The following is a 24,023-nucleotide window of genomic DNA, read 5'->3' on the forward strand; positions in this document are numbered from 1 at the left end:
GCCACACTTCCCTACCCTATTGCGGCTAAAATATGCCACCTACGATTTTTTTGTTATTTTTTCCGTGATCAGGGAATAAAAATGAACACTTCTACAAGACGAAAGAATTTTTTGATTTTTTGTTTTTTTTGTTGCGCCTGTGGGTGTGAATTCCATTTGGGCCCCTAGCGGTTTGAGGGTTAAATTGGAACTATGTTAGCCTTTTTCCACACGTCTTCTACGATTCCTGTACACAGGGATGCCTGAAAGATCAGATGAAGTGGAATGCTGAGTTCAGATGCACATTCTCTCAGAACCCATGGTGAAACTCCATCTGGACCAACTGCTTTGTTCTTACTTAGCTCCTTTAGCATATTTTCCACTTCATCTCTAGACACCTCTATATGCTCTACTTTCTCTAGAATTCTTATTGCGTCATGTCATGCTCTCCTCCGGCACAGGGGCTTCTGCTCCTTTGGTCCTCGTGGTAGGTTTGTCCGATTGCAGCCGTCTCCTCCGTTTTCTGGTGAAGAATGAGACTGCTGTTTTCCGGAGGGGTCCTAGGGTTGTTGATGCTTGGTTGGTCAGGCCGAGGGTGCATCATGTGTTGTGTCCAGTTGTGGCTCTCTGCAGTTATTTGCATGCCATGGCCTCGGTGGCTGGGGATGCGCTTTGGGTTGACCCGGTTTCCCTCCTTTCCTGTTCCCGGGCTCGGGTCTTTCAGGTCGTCAGCAGGGTTGTCCACAGTACCTTGTCCATGTCCCTGGACCTGGTATTGCCTGTGTTGCACTGGTTCGCCGGTTGCAGCCAATTGGCTTGACTTTGCAACGAGGAGTGACACCTGACAACCACCTGGGCCCTGTGTTTGCCTTGTCTTTGGGTAGTTAGCTCCGGAAGCCATAGGGGCTCCCCACCCAGAAAACCAGCGTTGAATGTAATGAAATGCCATTTTCTGGGTGAGACCCAGAGGCTCCCCAGAATCCCTCCCTCCCTCCCTCCCTCCGGTCGGCGGTGTTTTCGCGTGTTTTGACATCCAGCCTAAGAACTACCGCTTGGGTCGTGGGCACTGAGGGTATAGGGTTCTCCCTTCCCAGGGAGGGAAGGGAGGGGTTGACTGCGCAGACAGCGGTGCGGCAACGTGATGACGTCATGCTCATTTGCTAATTTTCATTGGGGAGTTCTGTCCACTCGTTCGACTTTCAGTACCAATATTTAAAAAAAAAATTTGTTTTAGGGCACCAATCTTTCTGGGTGCCAGACCCAGTAGATGGCAGACATAAAATGCTCCCAACCACACAGATTTTTATAGGCCATTGCTCCTCGTGCCTCTCTGAGGGGGCTCGTGGTCCCCGGTAGGCAAGAACTCCATGCACTTTGAATGATGCCAGAAAGCTAATAGTTAAATAGCCTGGACAGCTCCGGGGAGCCTTTGGGTCTCACCCAGAAAATGGCGTTTCATTATATTCAAAGCTGGATTTTTTAACCCTTAAACTGCGAAACACATCATATGATGTGTTGAGTAAATTGTTATAAATTGCACATTACATCCTATGATGTATTGGAGTACTACGCAAGATTTAAACGGCCCGCGGATACATGGGGTTCACCACACCTTCATCAGGGCTCTTGTAAACAGACGCCATTTAAAAAAAAAAATCGTGGTCCAAATCCCAGGGTGTGAGGGCCTCGGTATTGAGTGAGCCACCAAGCCTGACCCACGCAGCATGAGCTCACAGCACTGCTGTTCAGCTTGTGACCACAGCATCGCCTAAAAATACCATAATATATATGTTCATGCTATTATTTAGTGATGATAATATTACAGAAAACCCCTGACTGTGATAAAAATGACCAAGATTCTGATAATAGCAGGATTGTTGTGATAATTAGTGCTGTAGTGGGAGGAGTAATCTTGGAGGAGAGGGAGTTAGCATTGTCTGCTGGCTGTGTGTGACCACCTTTTACTGTCTGGACTCACTATACCAGCTTAGTTGTTCGCTATGGTGAACAAAGCATGCAGATACTTATATATAATGTCTGTATATAGTGAATAAAAACAAAAACAGTTTTATGGGAGCATAATGGTGGCGAGTCAGGTGAGGTGAGGTGAGGTGAGGTAGGGAGGAAGTGGCAGCCAGTGGCGGGTTGCCACTGACTGCCACTGCCACTCAGCATACCAACATAGTGTTTCGTTATGGTGAACACGAATGTAGATACTTATATATAACGTCTGTATATAGTGAATACAAGCAAAAACAGTATAGTGGGAGGAGAATGGGGCAAGTGAGGTGTTGAGGGAGTGAGTGGCAGCGAATGGCTGGCTGGTGTGTGGCAGTCACTCCTCGTTGCTTTTTGACTCATAATACCAACTTAGTGGTTCGTTATGGTGAACAACACATGCTGATACTTATATATAACCTGTGTATATAGTGTAATAACCAACAAAGTATTTGTTCACTGTTTGATGAACACAATGATTGAATCAACAATATGCACACCATAATTTTGAGTACAGCGATGATTCACACATTTTATTATATAAATATATCACACTACACATTATTGAATAATGTTACAGCAAAAAAACTACGAAAAATCAATCAAAGACATTGAAATAATCAGGTAATTATCTCTTTGTGGCCACTCCTGCCTGAAAGCTGGGCAGCAACAGACCGCCTGGGACGTACGCTGAGTCAGCACCTGTTTTTTGCCACACTTCCTCGCCCTATAGCGGGCAATATGTGCCACTTACGATTTTTTTATTATTTTTCCCATGATCAGACAACACAAATTAACAGGTTAAGAAGAAAAAATATATACACTATTTTTTTTGGTATGCACCTGTGGGTGACAAATGCTAATTAGCCCTGAGCAACACAAGGGTTAATAGACATGTAATTAAACAAAGGAATGTCAATTTGGTTTTTAGACGCTTCTGACCCCATGAGGACAAGCTGAAATTTAGGTGTTGTAGCCCAAAGGTTGAGCAAACCTGCTATGACTTTATACATATTAACAATGATATATATACATTTCTTGAAAGAACGTGTACTGCAGTTACCTTTGATTAGTGGAAGAACTTGCAGAACCGGTGGAATCTGGGCTGACTGATCCACCCTTAATTTCAGCTTCAAGTTGAGCACAGGTTAACTGAGCTGGTAGCATTTTTACCGATGCAAAGCTAGAAAGACAATTACATTTATTAGTTTAGGTAAGATTTTTATGGAAAATCTAATGTATATAAAATTTCTAGTGTTTTATACAATAATGACTAACACTATACAAAACCAGTAGGTTGTGAATGTCCAGCATACAGCTATCACAAATCGGTAGACTAAGAATAAATTCCAATAGGCATTAATGACAAGGTAGAAATTATGCATCAAATCAGTAATGACTTCTTTGCAAATAACATTTAGCTCTAAGGTCTGAAAAAGTTCTCACGATGAAAAAGCTACCTACAACAGTCTTCTCACAATCTGACATTATTAACACTTTCGTTCGGGAGGGATGAATATGACGTCTGTAATTAACTCTGCAGATGTTCGGGAGGGATGTCTATTACATCCGATTTTAACCCTTCCACTGCTCAGGGGTGCTGAGGACATTTACACCCGTGTGCAAGAAAAAAAAAATTCAATTTTTTTTTCCTCTTCTAAACATGTTAATTTGTGTCCCCTGAGCACAGGAAAAATAAAAAAAAAATCGTAGGCGACATATTTTGGGCGCAATTGACCGAGGAGGTCTGGCAAAAAGTGGACGTTGACAGAGCGGTCATCAGACCCGATCAGCGTCACCCGCGCTGACAGGTGGGAGTTGCCACAAAGATATTATTACCTAATTGTTTCAATGTCTCATATTGATTTTGTCTTAGTTTTTTTGCAGTAATATTATTCAATAGTGTGTATTGTAATATATTTATATAATAAAAGTGGTGAATAATCGCTATACTCAAAAGTATGGTGTGCATATTAGTGATTCAATTATTAAGTTCATAAAACAATAAACAAATAGTTTTGCAGCTATTACACTCTATACACAGGTTATATATAAGTATATGCATGTTTTGTTCACCGTAACAAACCACTAAGTTGGTATTGAGAGTCAAAAAGCAACGGGGAGTTACCGCCACACACCAGCCAGCCACTCATTGCCACTCCCTCAACACACGCACTAAACTTTCTCCCCCCAACAATACCATTTGTGGTGTTATTACACTATATACAGACATTATATATAAGTATGTATATATTTTGTTCACTACAACTGTACAGCTAAGCTGATATAGTTAGTTCAGGCATTAGGAGTCGTCGCTATACACAGATGGCGGCTGGCGGTTCCCTCACTCATTCAAGGTCACACACACTAAACTTTCTCCCCCAACAATACTGTTTGCAGTGTTATTACCCTATATACACATATTATATATAAGTATCTACATGTTGTATGCACCGTAACTGTACACCTAAGCTTGTAGAGTGCCCAAAGAGCATAGTGGCCACCCTCTAAACAGCTAGACAAATCATGCAGACGACGCCACCTCCGTCACCCATATGGCTCCTCCAAGCATAATCCTTTTGCCGTTATTACACTAATACACACATTATATATAAGTATCTACATTTGTGTTCACCATAGAGAACCACTGAGCTGGCATGGTGAATGCAAACAATAACAGGTGGCCACACAGTCAGTAAACGATGCTATCTCCCTCCGTCTCTAAGCATCACTCCTCCCACAGCGCTAATTATTACAACAATCCTGCTATTATCACAACCCTGGTTATTTATATCACAGTCAGGGGTCATCTGTAATATTGTCATCGCTAAATAATAACAATTATATTTATTTTGACATTTTTCGGTGATGCTGTGGTCACAAGCTGAACAGCAATGCTGTTCGCTCATGCTGCGTGCGCCAGCCTTGGTTACTTCAACAGTACTGTGCCTCTCACACCTGAGAATATTGCCCACAATTTAAAAAAAAAAATGGCATCTGTTTACAAGAGCCCTGAGGAAGCTACTGTGAACCCCGTGTAGCCGCGGGCCATTTGAATCGGGCCTGGCACCCTATGGCGTATATATACACCTATGCGCACCATGGGACATGTTACTCAGGGCGTATATATACGCCATGCGCAGTTTAAGGGTTAATATATTTGTTAAAATTAAATTTTTTATCATATTATTTTGGGACGTGTTTTAAAGTTTGTGCCAATGTCATTCCATTTTCTGTTAGGGGCCATATGGCATCAAGGTTCGCCAAAAATACAGGGCTGTGAAACTAAACCCAACAAAAATACTAGTACAGGCTATTGTTGGCAATTTTTCTTATTTTGAAGATTAAAGTAACGAAAGTGACAGTGATGAAGATAGCGAGTTTGTTGAAACTGAAACAGCAGGTGAGGAAGAACTTGAAAGTGAGGGGAGTGCTGATTCTGAACCCCCCTACTGCCACAGGCACATGTTGATGCACCGCATGTATGAAATGCAAACGTTCTGGTGAAGTCTGGTCAACTGACAACACTCCACCATTTGTACACACTTTTACTGGAACATCAGGCTTGACTGTACCGGTATCAATGACTCCTTTGGAATTTTTACAGTTATTTATTACACTCGGGCCATCAGGTATGAGGCGGGCACTATTCTCATCCTCACCTTGACATGACAATTCATCATCTGACTCGGAAGACAAGAGTCAGATTATTCCTTCTGGTGCTACTGCTAGGAGAAACCCCTCGTATTGCTGATAAACCAGAACGTACTGATCAGCAAATTGAACCATTCCCTATTTCGCATCCAGAGAGTGCTGAAAGTATCGTATTTGCTTCAGAAATGTTACAAGGAAGGACATCAAATATAAGTGCAAGTTGTGTGATGTGGTACTGTGTGCTGCACCATGCTCCAGCCTGTACCATCGCAAGAGGACATACTGGGTGGATAAGCAGTAATGGTTACCCACCATCCACTCCACCTATAAAACATTGGTTGAACAAATTCAGGAAACAGTTTCCTGGAACAGGTAAAGTGGTTCAGCCTAATGCTCAACTGAAAGTCTACAAATATCATAGGGTGGTAAGTACAGTACAGCACAGCTTTTTTTTTTTTTCCTGTAGAGCATTCTACTGTGAACAAATTGATACCAAAATGAATGGCAACAAGAAAATTGACTGCTATCAAATTAAAAAGATTATACCTATTTGTGTGCAGGTGTAGCATGTGTGCATATGCGTGCTCGCTCATGGCTAACGCTTGGCTGACTTTTACCTTTGCTAAGGGGAAGGGGGGGGGGGATGACAAGAATTCAGGTGAGAATCCCACAAAGAGATGACACATTTTGGTGGTGTTGCGCGCTCACAGGGTAACTCTTGGTCGATTTGTGAGTTTGGTGCGGGTGGCACAGTGGGCTTTTGGACTTTATGTGTATATATCCTTGTAGAGCATTCCATTGCAAACAAAAAGATACCAAAATTGAACGCCGTGCGACGAAAATTGAGGTGAAAAAACTTAGAGTATACATATTTGAGTCTGGCTGCCCACCCACGGCCAATGCTCGGCACACCTTGAGGTAGTCTAGGGTTATCTTGAGATGATTTCGGGGCTTTAGTGTCCCTGCGGACCGGTCCTCGACCAGGCCTCCACCCCCAGGAAGCAACCCATGACAGCTGACTAACACCCAGGTACCTATCTTACTGCTAGGTAACAGGGGCATAGGGTGAAAGAAACTCTGCCCAATGTTTCTCGCCAGCGCCCGGGATCGAACCCGGGACCACAGGATCACAAGTCCAGTGTGCTGTCCACTCCGCCCACCAGCAGGTTGGGCGGGGTGGAGATAGGAAAGTGTTAACACAACAATAATAACAGAAAAAGTTACGGTGTTTATGCAATGCAGCAGAAAATGCACATACTGCACAAAACTGTACCAGCAAAGACTCACTACTTACATATCCACTGGTTGTGCTGGAGATGTTGGCTGCTGATCAAGAGTATGCATATCTTGTGGCTTCTGAGAAGGCAACACTTCGGGAAGTGGAACAGGTTTCAAGGATAACTGTGGTATAACATTTAGTGACTGTGGTATTGACTGAACTGATTGTGGAACTGAGGATGGTGATTGATGAAGAGATGATGGGGGCTGTGGCATAGATGTAGGGGGTTGGGTTAAAGAGGGTGGGAGCTGTGGCATTGATGTAAGATGGTTTTACTGAAGATGGATGTGGTTGCGGTATGGGCTGTGGTTCTGGAATTAGAGGTGGTGGAGGCTGTGGGTGAGAATGAGTGTGTCGTAGAGCTTCTGGTTCCTCTTCCTCCTCTTCATCGTCGTCATCATCATCATCTTCCACCATTTTAACTTCATATATTGCCTGAATATCCTCATCATCTACATAATCTTCACCCTTGCCTGAAAATTTACACACAGTTAAAAAATACCAAGAGTAGGATAAATAACCTTAATAAATTCCCATTGAATTTTATATCATAATTTGCAGTCAACACAAAATTTTTGATTTGTGATTTTGTTAACATTCAGCAAATGCAGGAAAAATGCCATATACAAATTTCTGAGTTTGTCTCAGATTTCAGTTTGTTACTAAATTTCTTGGTTGTCTCCCAATTCAAATAAGTTTATTGAAGCATAAATACACAAAGGGATAAGGCATCCGAAGCTATTCACACCCCACTCAGTACAACGTGTTCATATACACACACATTAAAGAAGAAATTAAAGAGACATGTGCAAGTTGTAAAAGAGAAAGAAATGATCCACGAAGTGTATTTGGACGTCAAAACAAGAAATGACCTGCAAGAAACAGTAATTGGGCAAGCAATTTGGAGAGAACTGGTAACCAACAGTAAATTAGTACAAAATATTACAGATAGAAATAAGTCCATAATAATTTTTTGGGTTTAGAAATGGAAATATAATCTAGGGTGGACAGAGCAGAAGAGATGAAAATCACTGAGAAAATAGTAGGTTTAGGAGAAGGCTTCAATTCAAAGGAAAATGTCAAGATTTGAGGAGGATAGGAAAATATGAGTGACAAGAATTGCCCATTAAAGGTGACATTCAATGGAGTAAAAAAAATGATGCAAGTGCTTAGAAATGCCAGTAAATTGCAGAGTGATGAGGATGGGAAACTTTGGTTAACCCTTCAATTGCGCATCGCATCATATGATGCTTTGACCGACTTGCAGTAAATTGTGCATCGCATCATGTGATGCTTTGGAGTACTACGCTAGATTTAAACGGCCCGCGGATACACGGGGTTCACCACACCTTCATCAGGGCTCTTGTAAACAGACGCCATTTTTAAAAAAAATCGTGGGCCAAACTCCCGGGTGTTAGGGGCCTCAGTATTGAGACAGCTACCAAGCCTGACGCACGCAGCATGAACTCACAGCACTGCTGTTCAGCTTGTGACCACAGCATCGCCTAAAAATGCCATAATATACTTGTTCATGCTATTATGTAGCGATGATATTATTACAGATGACCCCTGACTGTGATAAAACTGACCAGGGTTCTGATAATAGCAGGATTGTGGTGATATTTGGCGCTGTGCGCCATGGAGGGAGGAGTAATGCTGTGGGAGGGAGGATGGTGGCGTTGTCTTTTGAGTGTGTGTGGCCATCTTTTATTGACTGCACTCACCATACCAGCTTAGTGGTTCGCTATGGTGAACACAAATGTAGATACTTATATATAACGTGTGTATAGTGTGAGATAACAGCGAGAGTAGGAGGTTGGGAGCCGCCATTTTGGTGAGGGAGGAGCGTCGTCTGCAGGACTTATCATGTTTACTGATGACCACGATGGTCTTTGGGCACCATACCAGTTTACTTGCACAAGTATGGTGAATAAAACAGGTAGATATTTATATATAATGTGTGTATATAGCGTAATAACACCACACAGTATTGTTGGAGGAGAAATATTAGTGAGTCTGGCCTTGAGGGCGACAGCCATCAGCTGACTCTGTGGGTAGCTACGTCTTTACTCACCATACAAGCTTAGATGTACAGTTATGGTGAACAAAACATGTAAATACTTATATAAAACGTATGTATATAAAAGCAAAAACAGTATGGAGAATGGAGTGGGTGGAGAATGGTGGCAAGTCAGGTGAGGTGAGGTGAGGGAGGGAGTGACAGCCAGTGGCAGCCAGTGGCAGCCAGTCACTGCCTGCCACTGCCACTCAGCATACCAACTTAGTGGTTTGTCATGGTGAACAAAACATGCAGATACTTATATATAACCTGTGTATAGAGTGTAATAACTGACAAAGTATTTGTTCACTGTTTGATGAACATAATTGAATCACCAATATGCACACCATATTTCTGAGTACAGCGATGATTCACTCATTTTATTATATAAATATATCACACTACACACATTGAATAATATTACAGCAAAAAAACTACTAAAAATCAATCAGAGACATTGAAATAATTAGGTAATTATCTCTTTGTGGAAACTCAGGCCTGACAGCTGGCGATCAACAGACCGCCTGGGACGCACGCTCAGTCAGCGCCTGATTTTTGCCAGAATTCCCTGCCCTATAGTGGGCAATATATGCCACTTACGATTTTTTTTATTATTTTTCCTGTGATCAGTGAACACAAATTAACTGGTTAGGAAGAAAAAATATTTTTATTTTTTTTTTTTTTTTTTTGGTATGCGCCTGTGGGTGTCAAATGGTATATAGCTATGCGCCATTTAAGGGTTAATAAGATGTAAAAAATTTCAACCTCTCAAAGGAAGACAAAGAAAACCTGAAACTAAACCTTGATGAAGAGAAATGTCTAAACGGGAATAGAACTGAGGAACGAAATTCTTTTTTTTACAAAGTGGTAGGGACTGGAAAACTAGTGAAATGGTATATAAAAACAAGGCAACAAAATCATTAGAGGAAAAGGGAGTAAAGGACAAAGGGAAAGGAAACATGTTCCTGATAATTGTATATAGAGTACCAACACAGATGGAGTAAGATAAACAATTCTGGAGTTAAAAGATATAATTCAGCTTAAGATCCTAGATATTGTCGCACTAACATTGATGGAGTGCGAAGAAAATATTTTAAATCAGGTTGTATTTCAAAAAAACTTCTCAGTTTAGAGACATGACAGGAAAACTAGGAAGGGAGGAGGAGTGGCTGTGCTGGTGAAAGAACACTAGAAAGTAAGGGAGTTAATAATTGAAAACCATTGAGAAATAGACATAATGGGATTGCAGGTTTGGAATCGGGATGATAAACACATCGTCATAAATGCCTACAGCCCACCGGCAAGCAACACATGGACAAAGGAGAAATTAGATGACAAACAAGAGGGCCTCATAGTGGTCATGAGAGATATTATAGTACAGTGGAACCTCTATTAACGAGTTTAATCTGTTCTGGCACCGAGCTCGTTACCTGGAAAACTCGTCTTAAGAAACAAATTTCCCCATTTAAAATAAAGGAAATAAATTTAATCCGTTCCACTCCCAAAAACATCCATACTTGTATGACTTTTTTTATGTAAATATAAATGTTTTGTTGTAGTGTTTTAATATTTACTTTACCTTATGAAGAGTAGTTGCTGGCTTGAGGGAGACGATGGGGAGGTGGGAAGGAGGAGAGGGGTTATGGTGTGGAAGGAGAATCCACCTCTGAGTCAGGCGGACTCTCTCTTCTTGGGAATTTCACTTAAATTTCATTTCAAATGTCACACAAGGATGCGTTAGACCAGCACCAAATAAAAAACTACTTCGATTACACTCGTTGTGTCAACAATATAATAGTCTTACCACGAAGATACAATACAATGCCGTTTTCTCAAATAGGCAATGTGGTTATTAAAGAAAACGGAGATTTCATGGCAAACATGTATACAATCCCCAAGTCGATCAGATAAGAATTGGATTTTATAGAAATATTTGCTCAAATGACGCTTGAGCACGGTGTTTGGGTGCATTTAAGAGAAAAAAGTGTGTCACGTTCAAGCGACATATACCTGCGAAAGTGATAACACTTTCATAAAGTGTTATCACAAAGTGATAAATTAATTAAACATTTTCACACACCGGGTTGTCACTGCTTTATCAGGGCAGCTTTTCCAAGAATGCGTTCACCTTTTCAAACATTCCAAACACTTCCCTGATCTCAGTGGAAGAGGCAGCATCCTCCCTTACCTCCTCATTCCCTTACTAATAGTGTAAATTGTTGATGAGGACCTGCCATACTTCCTTGTGAGATCAATCACACAGACACCACACTCATGCTTTGCTATAATTTCCTTCTTTATATCCACAGTAATTGTGTCTTTCTTCCTCTTGACAACACTAGCAAGCAGCTTCTTTGGAGATATCGTGTGTTACAAATTGTAGTCACAAAACCACTAAAAACCCAAAGAAAAGCTCAAATAAATCCAGAGGGATGCTTGTCGTGTGCGATACAACAACAACACTGGCGTCGGAGGCGTCCGAGAATTTGCGAGAACCCGCGAGATGCTAGGAAGCACCATGTGGTTTTGCTCGTTAATAGAGGCGAGCTCGTCAATAGAGACAAATTTGCTGCGAGTGGCTTGCTCGTTACTGGAAAAACTCGTTAATAGAGCCACTCATTAATCGAGGTTCCACTGTATATGCAGATATAGATAAATCACAATTGTTGGTACGGGGGGATTTCAATTGAAAACAACAGACTGGGAGGGCTAAAAAGCAAGAATGTAGGAACGTTCTTGGACAGGCAGATTTGTAAACCTTATCCTGGAGACATTCATGTACCAACATACATCCTCAGAGTAGTTAATAGATGGAATGAATTAGGCAGTGATGTGGTGGAAGCAGACTCCATACAGTTTCAAATGTAGATATGATAGAGCCCAGTAGGCTCAGGAATCTGTACACTAGTTCTGTACAACTGTACAGGCAGTTGAGAGGCGGGACCAAGGAGCCCGAGTTCAACCCACACAATCACAACTAGGAGAATACATCAAGCAGGCCATAAGAAAAGGAAGGGGAATATTCTGTCAATACTGGATTTAATATTCACAAAGAAAGGAGAGATATTTGACATCCAGTACCTTCCTCTCTTGGGAAAGAGTGATCATGTCCTGTTGGAAATCAAATATGCTTTGCGATATAATCTAGAAGAGAATTGGGATATTGAAACAGTTGATAAACTCGATTTCAAGAGGAACTTGGAAAATTCTTTAATGAATTTAATTGGACAGATGTGTTGTTAGGCAAGAAAGTACAGTAAATGAGATGTATGCAAAATTTTGTGATATATATGATGAAGGCACACAAACATTCATATCAAAACAGAGATGCAGAACCAGAAAACAGGATTTGTTCAACAAATTGTGAGAGGGGCCAGAGAGGAAAAGAAAATGGGTTCAATATAGGAAGAGTGGCCAGTGGTTGTGGTCAGTTGTCTCGACTTGTCTCGAGTTGAGGAGCGAGTGACGTCTGCCTCCCGGGTAAGTCCCTTTTCTTATCTTTGGTTAGGTAGTTCCGGGGAGCTGAAGTGGCTCTCCATAGAAAACCAGCATTGAATGTAATGAAACTCCATTTTCTGGGTGAGACCCGGAGGCTCCCAGGCATCCTTCACTCCCTCCCGTCACTCCCGGAGAGGGGGGTTGCACAGATGGATGCTCGGCGCATGTGGTAACGTCATGTTTGTTAACTTATTTTAGATTGGGGAGTCCGAAACAGTACTGTTTTCAGTCCTGTTTCGGAACTGAAAACAAGCAGGAAACTACTCCAGGATGACCTGACAGATTGCAGGGAAAGAGCCCCACCCTGCCAGCCCCGATCTCCTCGAAGGAGAAGGAACTACCCAACGCCACCACAGGCCAGAGGAAACGATTCAAAATGCCCACGAATCATGGGACCAGGCAAAAGCAAACAGCGTGAGCCTCCCCCTATTGCCCCGTCAATGGCGCAAACCGTGAAAGAGCCGACAACCCCTACGAGAGCCCGACCAACGCTCGGAGTGATCACTGTTCCGACAACTCCACAGGAAGAGCCAGTCCCGAATTTGACACTATTGGCTTATGACAACCGAAGGAACACAGAGACCTGGCACAACTCTTCTGGGCAGGATCACCCCCCCCCCCCCCACCGAGAACGACATAGGCCAGCAACTAGATGAAACCGCCTGCAGAAAATGCACCACTGCAGACTCTGCAAACAGCAACGGACAAAAAGGCGATGAAAATCTAAGAGCCAGGGCCCAAGACGATTCCAAAGAATGGACAAGCACCACCTGTCAGCACGCGAGGCGAGAAGCGAATAGACACCCCGCCTCCCTCAGAAACGTTGCATACAACTTCAATAAAGCAGCTGACACCCGAGCTACCAAAGCAAGCGCACAGGACATTGGCCCGGAACCCAGTTCCTCCACACCTACCCCAAGCCAGTCCGAAGACAGCTCCAGCACGGAAAAGAATCGTAAGACCGAAGCCAAGTGCCTACGGGCCCACAAATCCTCGGCCACCATGGATGCCGAAAGAACCTGCAAGTGAAGCCGTACCTGGCCGACATCACGAGGAAGGATGGGGACGAACAAGCCCGCATTGAGGTGCTCCAACTCGCCCTCCAGGTAAACCTGAACGACCGTAGATAACTCCCACAGATAACTCTTGTGCAGTCCGACAATGAATGCCAAGCCCCCAACAAAAAGAAAAGGCAGTCTGCCAGCCAAGAAGACTCCGGCACCCCGTAATGCACCCAATAAGGAAAAGAGCGAAACTCACAAGAAGGCTTGATACCTGCTTGATGGGGTTCTGGGAGTTCTTCTACTCCCCAAGCCCGGCCCGAGGCCAGACTCGACTTGTGAGAGAGTGGTCCACCAGGCTGTTGCTTGGAGCGGCCCACAGGCCCACATACCCACCACAGCCCGGTTGGTCTGGCACTTCTCTTAGAAAACAGTCCAATTTTCTTTTGAAGATGTCCATGGTTGTTCCGGCAACATTTCTTATAGTCGCTGGAAGGACGTTGAACAACTGTGGACCTCTGATGTTTATACAGTGTTCTCTGATTGTGCCTATGGCACCTCTGCTCTTCACTGGTTCTATTCTGCATTTTCTTCCAAATCGTTCACTCCAGTACGTTGTGTCACGTGGGGGTGGGCGGTCCGGGGCTCTGCTAACACTCGGCTGCTAGGGGCTCAAAGGGCCCAAATACTCAGCCCCTCTGACTCCCTGGATTCACCGGAGTCTCCTTGGTCACACAAGATAGGACCAACAATGCCCACCTCCGCAGGTCTTTGCTTCCACCACAAAGGGGTGCCACTGATTCACCCTGGAAGCCCTTCAGTCAACCACGGGGAAACTGCTGTTAACAGTTCCGGCCTAGACCCGTGGGGGAGTGAAGGAAGACTCAGGCTTACCTATAACCATAACCTCCCTGAGTCTTGCCTGCCAGACAAAAAAAAGGTTGCAGGAACTCCTTTCCCGCCTGTCTTCTCTATCTTCCTCTTAGCAAGGTCGCCAGCTGGGTTATTATATCTGCACCCCAGCAATGCAGTTCAGTGGGTGTATCATATATCGTTTGTAGCCAGAAATGTATGCTCATAGAGCAATATCACAAATGGAGGCACACTCAAACACAGTAATAAAATGTGTGGATTTACTGACGCAAATTACATGAACACACACACACAATCACAAGTAATACATGAATATGGAATATGGATAATGAGTCTGGAGATCGTCAGCCTCTTCTTCCACGACCTCCAACTCTCCTTCAACTGGGCAGGAAGACAGGAGTCTCACACTCTCACAGGAGGGCCTCTTCACCACGTCGGCACCTCTTCTTCACTGTCCTGCCATCCATACACACTGTCCTCTCTGACAGTCCTGGACACAAGCTGCCTTGCAGCCTACTCTACTATTAAAGTAATAAAGTCTTGCTGCCACATACACGAGTAAATATTGTGGCCTAACTAGCCTACTCATACAAGGGGTAATGGGAGGGAAAAATGATCTACCTTACACTCCTGGCTCACGACGCCTGTCCCTCGATGGTGTGAGGTTCCCACGCTTCCTTGGGTCGATCCTCGACGATCCAGGACGTTCCACAGGCCCTCAGGTGTCGTGAAGCCTTCGCGTCGTCGCCGTTCCAATCCCTGAGATTCAGCTGCCCCAATCCTGGTTCATCGATGGGCGCTGAGCTAATCACTATTTTTCCCCACACTCGCCTCTCCCACAGGGCGTCGCTCCTTGTCCTAGGCACGGTGTCGTCCTTCCAAGATTCTCAGTGGATGTGACCCCAGTCACAGCTAGGCTTGCTCGCCCACCTTCCAGACCTCAACGTCCAGCCAGCGGCGCCGCCCAGCGTCGTCGCCGACTATTTTCCAAGTTTGGCACTTCTCTGCTCACTGAACTTGGTTCCTCTTTGGCTTCCCAGAAGCGCAGGGTCTCCAATAACTATGATGGCTGCGACAGCCAGCTCAATCCACTGAACAAGGCTTGCAGAGCCTCCAATCCCTGAGAGCAGACCGAGGCGCGTCCTGTCGCTTCCACGGTCAGTACAACTCTGACGTTGGCGCCGCCCGGGGCACTCGGTGACGTCATGGCGGGCCCTGATTTGTCGCCCGCGACCTACGTCGGCCAATCCGCGATCGGCTTGTCTCCCTTCCAAAAGGTCATATCTGCCGTAGGGGATACTGTTTCATTTTATAACAGGGCGCCAATTTTCCTTTATTTACAACTTATAATATAACCTCCTTCCATTAAATGGCAGCCGGTCTGGTCGCCACATATATCATTAGACTCCCTGAACCTCAGAGAATCAGTAGGGAGAGCTGATATGACTCTTTAAGCCGGCAAACGAAAGAAATAGGAGAGGGCACCGTAACAGTTGTTATTTTACTGTGTAGATTTGGGACCTAGCCCTCCAGTACTTTCCATGTGTATATTATTTGGTATCTCTCTCGTCTCCTGTCTAGAGAGTACATTTGGAGAGCTTTGAGACGATCCCAATAATTTAGGTGCTTTATCTCGTCTATGCGTGCCGTATTGGCGTATGCATTTCCATTGGAGACTTTCAGCGCCGAGGAGAGGGGAGGACCTGCTGCCTGGGTAACAGCTTCTCCCCCGAATCAACCTACCCTGGCTTTGCGCCCTGGTGAGGCCACTCCAGACTGACAACCAGAGCCCAACTCCATAGTCTCCCGAGACTGATGGATGCCTACTACAACTACTGCATGCCGTATATGTTTTCTGTATTCCCTCTATTTCAGCAATGTCTCCTGCTCTGAAGAGGGAAATGAGTACTGAGCAGTACTCATTTCAATGAGTACTCACAGACAGGACAACACAAGTGACTTGAAGAGTACAACTATTGTGATGGGATCCCTGGATTTGAAAGTTCTCGTAATCCATCCTATCATTTTTCTGGCTGACGCAATATTTGCTTGGTTATGCTCCCTAAACGTTAGATCATTGGACATCATTATTCCCAAATCCTTGACATGCTGTTTTTCTACTATGGAAAGATTCGATTGTGTTTTGTACCCTGTATTATGTTTCAGATCCTCATTTTTGCCGTACCTGAATACAGTGGTACCTCGGAATACGAGTTTATTACCTAAGTGTTTATTACCCAAGTGTAGTTACAGGATAAGAGCTACGCTCGTGGTGTCCCATCTTCCCAGCACTCTTTGTCATATAATGCTTTGAAACCACTGACGGTCTTGGCCTCCACCACCTTCTCAGAGTAGTATTCAGAGTGTCCCTGAATACGAGTTTTTCGGAATACGAGCAGGATTTGCTCGGAAAATGTGCCTCGGTAGGCGAGGGTTACCTTGGAACACGAGTTTGTTGATACGCGTACAGGCCGACCTAGTGCGTGATGGTATGGCGATCGTCGCCCCTCCACCCCTCCGCCCCTCAGTTTACCAGTGCCTCGCGCCCAGTGACTATCCCACGTCAATTCTTCACCCGGATTTTCAGCGTTTTGTTGGATTTTTGGTCATTTGACTATAAAAGTTGCTATTATATATCTCACCATGGGTCTCAAGAAAGCCAGTGGTAAGGATAAAGGCAAGAAAGCCCACGTGAGGATGACAACAGAGGAGAAACAAGAGATCATTCGGAAGCATGAAAATGGTACACGTGTTATTGAACTTTGTAGGCAGTACAACAAAGCCACATCAACAATATGCACTATACGTAAGAAGAAAAATGAGATTATGAGTGCTAAAGTGGCAAAAGGCGTAAGAACAATGACGAAACAAAGACCACAAATACTTGAAGTGGAAAAGTTGTTATTAATTTGGATACATGACAACGAATTAAGGGGTGATAGTGTTTCGGAGGCCATCATTTGTGAGAAAGCCAGGGTATTGCACGAAGACCTTGTAAAGAAAACCCTTGGAACGAGTGATGCAGATACGAAAGAGTTAAAGGCAAGCAGGGGCTGGTTTGAAAAATTTAGAAAAATAAGTGGTATCCATAGTGTTGTGAGGCATGGGGAGGCTGCCAGCTCAGACAAACCAGCCGCTGAACGATTTATTGAAGAATTAAAGAGTTTGCAGAGGCTGAGGGATACCTACAGCAACAAGTGTTTAATTGTGATGAGGCAGGACTGTTCTGGAAAAGATTGCCTAAGAGGACATACATTACCAAGGAGGAAAAATCCTTGCCCGGACACAAGCCTATGAAAGATAGGTTTACGCTTGTGCTGTGTTGGGCAGGGCGAGACAGCTAGGCGCGTCTCCTTGCACCCGTTGCCTCTGTTCACCTAGCAGTAATTAGGAACTTGGTTGTTAGTTCGACCATTGTGGGTCGCTTTCTGAGGAATGGTCAAATACCGTTCATATTCGAGAGAACTTCGAATTTCCCACAAAACATGGAACCTACCAAAGGATACCTGATCAACCAGGCTGTGACTCATACGTCAGGCTGCGAGCAGCCGCGTCTAACAGCCTGGTTGATCAGGCTAGCAACCAGGCCTGGTCGACTGACCGAGCGGATGGGGACACTAAGCCCCGGAAGCACCTCAAGGTAGGTAAGGTGTTCAAATGCAAGTGGCGATTTGAAAATTAAACCCTTGCTAGTGTATTATTCTGAAAATCCAAAGGTTTTCAAACAGTATAAAGTGCAGAAAACCCAAATGTGTGTGATGTCGAAGTCTAATAAAAAGACATGGGTGACTACGATTATTTTTTACGGAGTGGGTGAATGAAGTGCTGTGCTCTGCCATAGAAAAATATCTGCAGGAGAAACATTTGCCACTCAAGGCCCTGCTTCTCCTCGACAATGCTCCTGCTCATCCTCCAGGATTGGAAGATGAATTAATGCACAGATATAGTAAATTTCTCACAATAAAGTTCCTTCCTCCTAACACCACTCCTCTAATTCAGCCTATGGACCAGAAAATCATAGCGAATTTTAAGAAACTGTATGAAAGGGCACTTTTCCGGAAATGTTTTGAAGTGACTGAAGCCACAAACCTCACTCTCAAAGAGTTCTGGAAAGACCATTTTAACATTTGTAGTGCTTTAAAACTCATTGACAAAGCCTGGCAAGAAGTGACTCAAAGAACCCTGATCTCTGGCTGGAGAAAATTGTGGCCTGAATGTGTGACAGAACTAGACTTTGAGGGGTTTGAGCCTGTAAATGATGCGCCTATTGTTGACAAAATGATTACTCTGGGCCGGCAAATGGGCTTGGAATTGGATGGTGATGATGTGGAGTCGGTGGAAGAACACAACGAAGAACTGACCACCGAAGAACTCCAAGCCCTTCAAAAGGAACAGCAAGACAACCCAGCTGATGATTCTCCAGTGGAGGAGGATGAGGCAGTAGCGAAAGTCCCTTCTGCAGAAATTAAGAAGGTGTGTCAGATGTGGGAAGAGATTCAAACTTTTATTGAAAAGACTCACCCAGAGAAAGCTGTAGTAGGCCGCTGCCTTAATCTTTTCAATGACAATGTGATGCCTTACTACAGAGACAGCTTGCGAAGAAGGTAAAAACAAGCTTCCATGGACAGATTTGTTGCGAGAAAACCGAGCAGTGAGCCACAACCAGGACCTAGTGGTACTCAGGCAAAATGTGCCAGGGAGTGCACACAAGAAAGGTCCTCACTGCCTGATGTGATAATGAAAGAGGACTCCCCTACCAAACAGTAACACCTCTCCTCCTCACCATCTTCCATACTGCCTACAGCATTCAACAAGGGTAAGTAATACAGTAACTTGAACATAGTTTTGTAGGTTTATTTAGATGAATTAGGTATAAAATTTAGTTTGAAGTGGCATTTTTGGGGTAGTCAGGAACGGATTAATTCATTTCCCATTATTTCTTATGGGGACCTAGTGCAGGGCCACCAAAATCATACAAGTGGTCCTACCACCACACCAGGCAGACCCTTGCCATGTAAATCAAAACAAAAACAAAAGAAAAATCCCGCAAAAGCACAACGTCTCCAGGTGAACAGAACTGGTCTCTATGCGTATATCAGACAGCTGCACAGTACCCCGTGGCCCAGTCAGCGACAAAACTATCTCTTAAGGGCAAACAGGAATAAGAACCACCCCAGCTGAACCCCAAGGCCGGGCAATCACCGAGCAGCGACAGAACCACACGGAGGAGCTGCTCCTGAACAGCTCATGGAAGATTACCCTAAGCCGCAAAAGCAGTACTTACGGGACACCTAGGGGTGCATGCAGCCCCAGTACTCTCGTGTTACTCCTGGTTCGCGCACCACCTACACAAAGCAACACCGCCGCTAAGCAGCACTGCGCAAAGAGTGGACCCAGAGCGATCGACCTGTCACCACCACAACAGCCTCATGAACTGAGGAGAGTTGCTGGCGTGGAGGTCAGGGACCCCCCAGTTTCCCTCTTAGGGAGGGGGAGAAGGGGTTAGCGTAGACACGTGCGCAGCAGTTGTCGGCGACGTCATGTTTGTTTCTTTGTTTTTAATTGGGAAGTTCTGTTTGCTAGTTTGGCTTTTGGATTGCAATTTTTGACCAGCAGTAGTTTGTCTTGGAATTCCAACCATTCTGGGTGCCTGACCTGATAGATGCCAGACAAAGACTGCTTCCAATTACACAGGGTGTCTTTAGGCCATTGCTCCTCGTGTCTCTTGAAGGGGCCAGGTTCTGGCTCTGGTCCCCGGTAGGCCTAGAACTACTCCTATCGATTGTTGCCATATACACATCAGCCCGGTATAGCTCCAGGGGAGCCGAAGGGGCTCTCCACAGAAAAGTAGTTGGATCTGATGGAGTTTCACCTTGGGTGCTGGGAGAATGTGCAACTAAGCTGAGCATTCCACTCCAATTAATATTCCAGACACCCTTGTGAACAGGAATCTTAGCAGATATATGGAAATAAAATAGTTCCAATCTATAAAAAACCAGCGTTAAATGTAATGAAACGCCATTTTCTGGGAGACCCGGAGGCTCCCCAGAGCTATCCAAGCTGATATGCTAATGTCAGACTTTGGCATCAGTCATTTCAGTTCTTTGTTCTTTGGGCCTACCGAGGACCACTGGCCAGAAGCTGGCCCCCCCTCAGAGAGGCAAGGGAAGCAATGGCCTATGGAAGCCCCTGTGTGGTTGGAAGCATTCTTTGTCTGCCATCGACTGGGTCAGGCACCCAGAGAGGTAAGCATCCCAAATCAAACCCTTATTCTGGTGAAAATATTGCTACCAAAAACCAAACAAGTGGATAGAACTCCCCTAAACAAAACAAAGCAAACGATCATGATGTCACACATCACCGTGCCGCTATCTGCGCAGCTGCCCCCCCTCTCCGGGAGGAGGAAGGAAAGCCCCCAGACTCCACACGCCGGCTATCCACCCATAGCTCTTAGACTGGATGTCAAAACACGCGAAAAACCGCTGACCGGAGAGAGGGAGGGATGCCAGGGAGCCTCCGGGTCTCACCCAGAAAATGGTGTTTCATTACATTCAACGCTGGTTTTCTGGGGGGGAGCCCCTTCGGCTTCCCGGAGCTAACTACCCACCGAGAAAGAAGGTAGGGACTTACCCGGGAGACGTTCACTGCTCACTCCTCAACTCGAAGTCAAGACAACTTGGCTGCAACCGCTCACCTAAAGCAACACAGGCCCAACTAGGCCCAGGAACATTCACGAGTTACCAACAGCCAGAACCCCTGTTCAACCGCCAAAATCTGTGTGCCCGAATGTCAGCCCAGGACATATTATCAAAGATGGCGGCAAGAGCCTCGAACTTGCGAACGTCATGGGCACGGGGATACTCCGCAGACTAGCTAGCCTTAATAACTCTGTGGACGACCTGGGAGACCCGCACCCACAAACAGGGAAGAAGGGAAACCGGATCAACCCAAAACACGTCCATGGACACAGAAGCCATGGTGCGCAAATAATGGTGGAGAGCCGCAACCGGGCACAAAACATGATGCATCCCCGGCCTGACTAATGAACCACCTGGTTGATACCTGCTTGATGGGGTTCTGGGAGTAGTTCTACTCCCAAAGTCCAGCCTGAGGCCAGGCTTGACTTGTGAGAGTTTGGTCAACCAGGCTGCTGCTTGGAGAAGCCAGCATGGCCACATACCCCCCACAGCCCGGTTAGTCTGGCACGTTTTTTTTAGTAAACAGTCTAGTTTTCTCTTGAAGATGTCCACCGGGGAGCAGTCCAAATGAAGCCGGATCGTTGACCCGCGGGCGACCCGAATCCTCCAAAGAGGAAACCACACAGCCGCGAACTCCCGCACTGTGCTGTGGGCTCGACGGAAGGATGGACCCCACCGTCCCTGGCTGGCCTGGTGAGCACTTATCACAAAACCCCAGCCGAGAGACGCGTCCATGAACACAACGAGCGAAGGCTTAGGTAGGTGCCAAGACACTGAAACCATCAAAACCTGAAGAGGAAGCTGGCCAGGCACCCACCGACACAAAGCCCCCAAGGTCCGAACACAGCGAGAAGCGAGAGAGGCAGGAGGGACGTCCCTGAAGGAACCTGAACATCCGACGAAGCCAAACCCGACCTGGCGGGTAAACCAGCATCGCACAGTTCAGGCTCCCGCACAGACCCTCGAGCAACCGCCGGGTGACCCGGGAGCCCCTCAGCAACATGCGCATGCAGGATCGCAGCCACAGGAGAGACTCCAGAGGGAGAGACATGGAAGTGGTCTGAGAGTCCCACACAAGGCCCAGCCAGGTCTGAACCTGGGAGGGAACCAAATGAGACTTCCTCCAGTTCACCAGGAGCCCGAACCCGGCGAGCTGAGAAAGAACCAAATCCCTGGCCAGCAGACAAACGAACCGGCTGGGAGCCCAAACCAGCCAGTCGTCGAGGTAGGCCAACACCCGAACACCTAACAGACACAGATGGGCCACCACAACCCATGTAAGGCATGTGAACACGCGAGGAGCCAGATTCAACCTGAACGGGAGACAATGAAAGCATTAACACTTTGGCGTACCCCTGCGCGCCACCCCTCAACTGTGCGATATGGGACCCAGGGTGTCACGGGAGCGCGCGTAAATTCTGAAAAGTGTATACTCTCTTCAACTTTGTCACCTTAATTTTCGTCCTACGAGATTAAATTTTGTATCATTGTGTTCGCAATAGAATTCTCTACAGCACTAAATGCATATAAACTCCAAAAGCCCGGCTAATTACCCGCAGCAAACAGAGAAAGTGCGAACGAGTTACCCAGGAGCGCCCAAATGCGATAAAATGTTTTCACTATTTTCACTCTGGTCACCTCAATTTTCGTCCTAGGTCTTTCATTTTGGTCTCAATGGGTTCGCAATAGAATTCTCTAGAGGAACATTAGCATATAAAATAAAAGACCTGGTCACACTCCAACCGCCGACGAGTTGAAGAGGGCCACGCGTTAGCCGCAAGTGAGAGCACAGACGCCTTCCAGCTACACTCCCAATTCCCGCCCTTTTCAAGCCTTTCTTTCGCAATTTTCTTCCTGGAAGGGCCTTGTTCATGATCACTATTCATTGTGGAATAAGCATAGATAGTTTCTAAAGCCACAGTAAGAAATATAGCCACGGAAAATAGCCGAAATGTTCACACGTTTGAGATGCGAGGCAAGGCGACATTGGTCACAACAGTGGAGCGAAAACAATGGGCCCACGGCGTGTGTCAAGCCGCCTGAGGGCCACGAGGCTCAACAAAGAAAATGGGAAGACATCGGCGCGCATTTTAAAACCAGTCCCCAAAAAATTGGATAAAACCTGATTTTTGGCGATTATTTTAAGTGGATGACGCAATGCTGCGTCATGCCCGGGCGAAAGTGTTAACCTCGACGCCCCATGTCCAGGAACACAATCCAAGTATCCGGGTCCAACAGGAACCGAACCTGGGACAGCGTAGTCATCCAAAAGAGGGGGCATTAAACCCAGGGGTTCAGATGGGTCAAGTCCAGAATGAACCGCAGGTCTACGCAGTCCCGTTTCGGGACCGGAAAAGAGACGGGAAACACATCTGAGGGACTTCATCGTTTCGACTACGCCCAAGCGAACCCACTCCAAGATGACCTGACAGAACACAGGGAAAGAGGTCTACCCAGCCAGCCCCAAACCCCCTGAAGGGGGGGGGGAGGCCTCCCAATGCCGCCGGAGGCATTGGGAGGCCAATGACTTCTCCAGGAGTGAAGGCCCACCACATGACTCCCGGAGAACCAACAAATCCAACATAGGACGACAAGAAGCCGAAGCAGCCTGAATATACAGCAATACGGTGGAATCCTCCAACAGGAGAGGACAAAAGGGAAAAGACATCCTAAGAGCCAAGGCCCAAACAGATTCCACAGAGGCGGCAAGCACCGCCTACTGACACACGAGCCGGGAAGCATAAAACACGGAAACCGCATCCCGCAATATTGGCGCGAAAATCTTAACAAGGCAGCCAACGAGCGAGCCGCCAAGGTGCCAGAACCAGGAACAGCCCCAAGTGCCCCCACATCCTCCACGAGCCAGTCCGAAGACAGCTCCAGGAGAGAAAAGAAATGCAAGACCGAAGCCAAGAGGCCCCAGGCCCACAAGTCCTCAGCCACCAGCGCAGTCGAAAAGGAAGGAACCTGCTCATGGAGCTGAA

The 24,023-nt window shown here is 45.8% G+C and overlaps 1 protein-coding gene across 1 annotated transcript in view; it reads right to left on the bottom strand.

The window, feature by feature from the left end:
* Nucleotides 1-24,023, bottom strand: part of Ge-1 (Enhancer of mRNA-decapping protein 4 homolog Ge-1) — a 327,116-nt gene that overhangs the window by 168,147 nt on the left and 134,946 nt on the right. Inside the window, 3 exon segments of the mRNA XM_045757261.2 lie at nucleotides 3,041-3,160; nucleotides 6,926-7,171; nucleotides 7,173-7,383. Of these exon segments, the coding sequence (XP_045613217.2) occupies nucleotides 3,041-3,160; nucleotides 6,926-7,171; nucleotides 7,173-7,383 (577 nt within the window).

Source organism: Procambarus clarkii, chromosome 67 (genome assembly GCF_040958095.1).
Source record: "Procambarus clarkii isolate CNS0578487 chromosome 67, FALCON_Pclarkii_2.0, whole genome shotgun sequence".
Taxonomy (NCBI): domain Eukaryota; kingdom Metazoa; phylum Arthropoda; class Malacostraca; order Decapoda; family Cambaridae; genus Procambarus; species Procambarus clarkii.